The following is a 5,701-nucleotide window of genomic DNA, read 5'->3' as shown; positions in this document are numbered from 1 at the left end:
AAGGGCCCCACAAAGTCACAAACTTGGTCTTGTTTTGTTAATCTGGTATATTATTGTTCAAGTGAAATAATTAATAAAGTGAAAAAATTGAAAATCTTAATTACTCTTAAATTAACACACATATAATAAATATTATAAATTCAATTATTATTAATATCTTATTTTGTCACTTTATAATTTCTTATTTTAGATATTTTTTCCGGTATTTTATCACTTCTAAATCTGGCCTAGGATTAGTAGCATCCGTTGGATGAGAATAATAAAGAGCAGATCTTAGTCCCTAGATTTAGCATCGAGCGCCCTTCACTTCAATTTTGAAAAACAATGAACGAGTCGCCACTACACTCCACAGTCTCCAGTCTCTCGACCGTTGAGGACTCAGCTACTCAGCTCTGAGCAAACAAAACCCAACACTTGATAACCAAATTCTTTTGGTTTGAGATTCAAACACTTTTCATACACCATGAGACGCCATGGTTGGCAACGCCCTCTCCACCCTCTACAGGTACTCATTAATTCCACTCATCCTTATCCTTATCATTCTAATTTTGTTTTTCTTTTTTCTTTTTTCAAGGAAATATAAGTATATAACACGATGCCATTATCTGCATTCTTGAAATTGTGAAAAAACTTGAGCTTTTAACTAGGGATTTGAAACATGGCAGGTTGTTGGAGTGGCAGTTTACAGTGTTCTGGTGGCGTGTTTCTACGCCTTCTTGGGAATATTCCTCGGAAATCGGACCGCGGAAATAACACTTATCGTCATATTTTCCTTGGTGGTAATTCATTTGTTTTCAATCTGAACTCAAATTTGGGGAAAGAAATTCACCATTTTTGCTTAGAAATCAAATGATACTTTTTTCTTAATTTATTATTATGGCACAGGCAATCTCTGTTATGTTTCTATTTGTGAGGTGCACTGCAATTGATCCCACAGACAAGACAAGCTTCAAGAGGAAGAAGCGAAAAGCGAAATCTGACACGGTTCCTAAGCTGAATTACAGGTTTATTGTTAGCCAGATTGTGGTGAGGTTTTTCAGGAGGGTAGAAAGGAAGTTACTCAGGACTTTCATCAAGCGGAAGTACCTCGATCCGGTGAAGATGAGCACGGGGATGGAGCCTCTGCTCCCATTCCCTCTTGTCATGAAAGATGATGATGCCATTTCCCCAAATCTCAATGAAGATGACATTTCATTTTGTGCTCTTTGTGATTTTGAGGTTAGAATCTTAGTTGCATACTATGTGCTTAACATTTAATCACAAGTGAGTGCTCTTTTTGGTCCCTGATCATTTATCTAAATCCCCAACCATTCAAGTAATTGGTCTAAGCGGTCCTTGATACATAGCAGGTTAGACTAATTATCGGTTAGAATCTCAGTTGTCCTTCAGGCAAGTCGAAAATGGTATTTACTCTTTAATCATTACTATTTCTTTATAACTTCTATGCTATTGTATGAATCAGGTGAAAAAGCATAGTAAGCATTGCAGGACGTGCAATCGATGCGTCGAAGGATTTGATCACCATTGCAAGGTGTGTAATAAATGAATTTTTGTGTTGAAGTAAAATCTGGAGTTGTAAATAAAACTGCTATTATTAGACTAGCTAGTCTTTCTGTGTTGGAATTTTTCAATTCTCTTTACTTTGTTAATATGGTAGTGCTTATGGTGTGTTGCAGTGGTTGAATAACTGTGTTGGAAAAAGGAACTACACAACATTCTTTCTTCTTATGATTTCCGTCCTATTAATGGTTTGTACTTAACTCATCACTCAGGATTATTACACTGTCTTTCAATTTCAGAACCAAAATTTAAAATAAAAAAAGGTGTTTTAATTACATGAATTAAATATGTTCCAATATTATTGTCTTGTTACTTGTACAGCTTATCATTGAAGGAGGGACCGCAATTGCTGTGTTTATCAGGTGCTTTGCGGATAAAAGAGGAATGGTAAAGGAGCTTCATAGGAAGCTTCATGTAGAGTTTCCAAGAGAGGTTCTCGCCACCATATGTGTAATATAGTTAACTCAAATGTTTTGGGAATTTCTATAGTATGTTGTGCCAAGCTTGAAAGTTGGATTTAACATTAATTTTGACTTGCATTGGACTTGCTGGAATGATAATACAGGTGCTGCTTCTTTTGTTGACTACTTATATTTCAGCAGCACTAGGACAGCTTTTCTTCTTTCATATGGTTCTGATACGAAAGGTACTAGTCTTTGCTTTTAAATTATCTTGCACTCCCTCTCTGACTATGAATGACTTTTAACATTGTAGCACAAGAATTAAGAAATCGTTAATTGACTCAATTATGGAAAATATATTTAGTATATGTTGGGAGAAGTGAAGGGAGCCTTGGAGCAACGGTTGTGTTATTTCCATGTCACCTCAGGTCATAGGTTCAAGCTGTAGAATCACCTATTGATGTAATTATTAGGTTAGGTTGCCTATACTACACTTATAGGTGCGGCTCTTCCCGGATCCTGCATTAACGCGGGATACTTGTGCACCGGATGTCTTTATATATGTTGGGAGAAGTGATTTATCCTCTTAAGGGATCCTTCTAAACATTCTAGTAATGCCTAGGTGAAGGTACAAAATTGATTGCTGTTTAAGATTCTGAGGCATTGAAGGTATCAACATTTTCCTTTGTTTAGTAGCTATGGTGATGATTAGGAGGGGTTTTAAATTTTGTTATCATTACTCTTATGTTTAGATTTTGTTATCATTACTCTTATGTTGAATGCATTACTGTTTCTCTCTGTTTGTGAAATTATGATCATGTATTTAAATTGGGCAATACAGGGATACAACAGGACAAAAATTTAATTATTTACAAATTACAAATAATATTCGAGAAAAGGTTTTTTTGCTCAAAAGCACTTGTTCATGAGGGAGAACTGGTGTACACTTTTGCTTTAGCACTCTTATTTTTTTCTGGAAAATTCATGGCTATTGAATCATTTTTTATTTGTTATTACTTTAGGGAATGAGAACTTATGACTATATCCTGGCAATGAAAGAAGAGAATCAATTCACAGAACTAGAATCGCTTGACGATTCTGATTTTTCTTCAGATGAGAGCATTGATTTTGACTCACCTGAGAAGCCAACAATAATCTCAAGGATTCTATGCCAGACCCAGGTAAGTATGAGATAGACCCATCGTGTTTTGGTAGTATTTTATTTTTGTCCTAAGACATAAAAATTTGGTTAAAAATCACGGTCGTGTCAACACCATCTCTGTCTAAACACTATATGCCATATTTTCTGAGTCAAACCTTACAGGGGTAGTTGTTTCGAGTTTCAGAGCTCACCGAGGTTGTCTATTAAGATCGAAGGAGAAACCGGGCCTTCTTCTCTCTTGAACAAGAAACAGAAGTTCCATGTAAGCATTAACCCATGGAAACTCTTAAAGTTGACCAGAGAGAAAGCACTTCTAGCAGCTGAAAAGGCAAGAGAGAAGCTTATGAGAGAGAAGAAGCCAACAGGGGAAAACAATTCTTCACTAAGACCTCTTCCACTAGAGACAAAAAGCGGACCTTCGATGAACAACACAGATAGAAACACAGACAATAATAATGAGGGATATTCTGGCTCTTCATCAACAACTTTCCTAGCAAAAGGGAGAGTTACAGGATCACCAGGCATGATTTCAAGCCCAAGAAGAAGATTTTCTGGCACACCAACAATGTTCTCTAGCAGCACCATTTTGCCTTCTCCAAAACAGAAGTATAGAAGCAGTTTTGATTTGAAGTTAACAGGAGTGTCCAGGGAGCTTGAAACACATATTTCAAGGCAGGTTCTTTGTTCAGTTATCAGCAAAGATGGAAGTGAACAACCATCCCCAAAATAGGCTAGTGTGTGTCTGTAACATTTTATGTTGAAATTCTCGACCTTAGAGAAAATGATTTGTTCATATGTCTGTTTCCTGTGTAACATTGATTCCATATAATTTATTTATACATGGGATGGTTGGTCACGATATGTAACATGGATTTATTTTCAATTTATACATGGGTGCAATTCTAGTCAATGCTCTGTGTGACTGATTTTATTTGCTATCGACTAGCCTTTTAATATTTCATACTCATTTTACTTTTGAGGAGCGTGTGAGAATTGGAATGTTTGTTGAAGGATTCTCGTGTTTGTTACAACTCATTTTACTGAATGATAATAATGAGGATGAAACAGAGGTTCTTAGGAGTTTAGGATATTTTGAGAAGTCGGGTATAAGGGAAGAGTACTATGAGCAAAGTGAGAAGTCCATGATTCCGATAAATTTTTAGAAATGTTTAAAAGTAATGTTCGGGGGGAGGATGAAGAGGGAAAAATCTCAAATGATTTCACTAAGACCTGTCACAGTTTTATCAACAAAGTGGAAGCCCCAACTCATACTTAGATTCCTTTTTGCCAGGAAGTCCGCTGCTTGATTCCCTTTCCCTGTATGTGCGTGTATTGCGTTGCTTTAGTTGACTGATTGTTTATTTGACTTTTTTTTTTCATATTTTTGTTTCAACTTTACAACCACAAACCCAAATACCCCTCATGTTAAAGTTAATACTCGATTTCAATTTAACCTTTAAAATTTTATTGGATTTAAATTGAACTCTAAAATTTATAATCATAACTTGCATTAATCTTTGAGCTAATTTCCGTTAACAGCGTAATAATTTGATATATTAATTTATTACAGTTTGAATTTATCATTCTAGATCTATGTGATCGAGATGGGTTAGAATTTTCAAAAGTTTAATTGATGCTCTTAGAATCCCAAATATTTTAAATTGTACTTGTTATTATTATCTTAGTAAGAATGTTAAAGAACCAGTTAAACATATAGAAGATTTAGTAGATCTCATTCATATAAAATCTAGATATAAAGTTTAAATGTAAGTAAGTTAAAATCTAAAATCAACACGTATTTATAAAAATTAATTTAAAAAGTAATGCGAATTACTATTATAAATTTTCTTGAAATTGAGTCATTTGTAAATTTGGAAATCATATTAAATTCAATTTTAACTTTTAGAGATAAAATTGAATATTAACTCTTAAATCTACATAACATTTATATGCAAAACAAATAGGAGATCATTTTATTTTTTGATTGGGACTACTGTATTTTTTCTAGCGGTACTCTCATCTCAAGTTAAAAACTCTATAATTTCAAATAATAATATATTTTAAAATTTGTTTTTATAATTCCGTCTCTGTTTTACGAACTATTTGATTCCTTATAATATATGCACATATAAGTTAAATATTTATAGACACACAAAAATTGAAAAAGGTGTGCAACTACGTGAGAGGTACTATTTTACAACACTCTAATGTGTTAATACATTATAGGACTTGTTTCGTGAAGTTTTAAGAAAATATATTTTTAAATAATTTTGTTTTGAGAGATTTTTTAAAAAATAAAAATAATTTCATATTTAAATGTTCAATAAAAAATATTTTTTATTTATTAATTATATTTAAGTATAATAATATAAAAATATTTATTTATTTATTTATTATGTTAAAATATTTTTTTTAAGTAAAAAAATTTCTTAAAAAATATAAATTTTTAAATTTTTTAATATTTTTATTTTTATTATTAAAAATTTATTAAATACACTAAAAAAATAAAAAAATCATTGATATATTTTTTTAATAACTTAAGGACACTCAATAGCACTAAAGGACTTCACATTAAGGC

At 32.7% G+C, this 5,701-nt stretch overlaps 1 protein-coding gene across 2 annotated transcripts; it reads left to right on the top strand.

Moving 5' to 3' along the window:
- The first annotated feature begins 289 nt into the window (after positions 1-289).
- LOC112779284 (protein S-acyltransferase 18) lies at positions 290-4,033 on the top strand. 2 transcript variants are annotated; one of them, XM_025823533.3, is made up of 9 exons: positions 290-505; positions 666-779; positions 886-1,218; positions 1,463-1,531; positions 1,677-1,748; positions 1,882-2,010; positions 2,126-2,206; positions 2,984-3,142; positions 3,308-4,033. In XM_025823533.3, exons 1-9 carry the CDS (start codon positions 464-466, stop codon positions 3,851-3,853), a joined length of 1,545 nt encoding a protein of 514 aa, XP_025679318.1. In that variant the 5' UTR covers positions 290-463; the 3' UTR covers positions 3,854-4,033. The 2 variants fall into 2 exon arrangements, with proteins under 2 accessions (XP_025679318.1, XP_072084018.1); XM_072227917.1 differs by lacking the exon at positions 1,677-1,748 and having other exon boundaries at positions 320-505.
- The last annotated feature ends 1,668 nt before the right edge of the window (positions 4,034-5,701 follow it).

This window comes from Arachis hypogaea, chromosome 19 (assembly GCF_003086295.3).
Source record: "Arachis hypogaea cultivar Tifrunner chromosome 19, arahy.Tifrunner.gnm2.J5K5, whole genome shotgun sequence".
In the NCBI taxonomy this organism is placed as follows: Eukaryota; Viridiplantae; Streptophyta; class Magnoliopsida; order Fabales; family Fabaceae; genus Arachis; species Arachis hypogaea.
The sequence above is the reverse complement of the archived record's forward strand: the minus strand, read 5'-3'. Positions and strand labels throughout refer to the sequence as shown.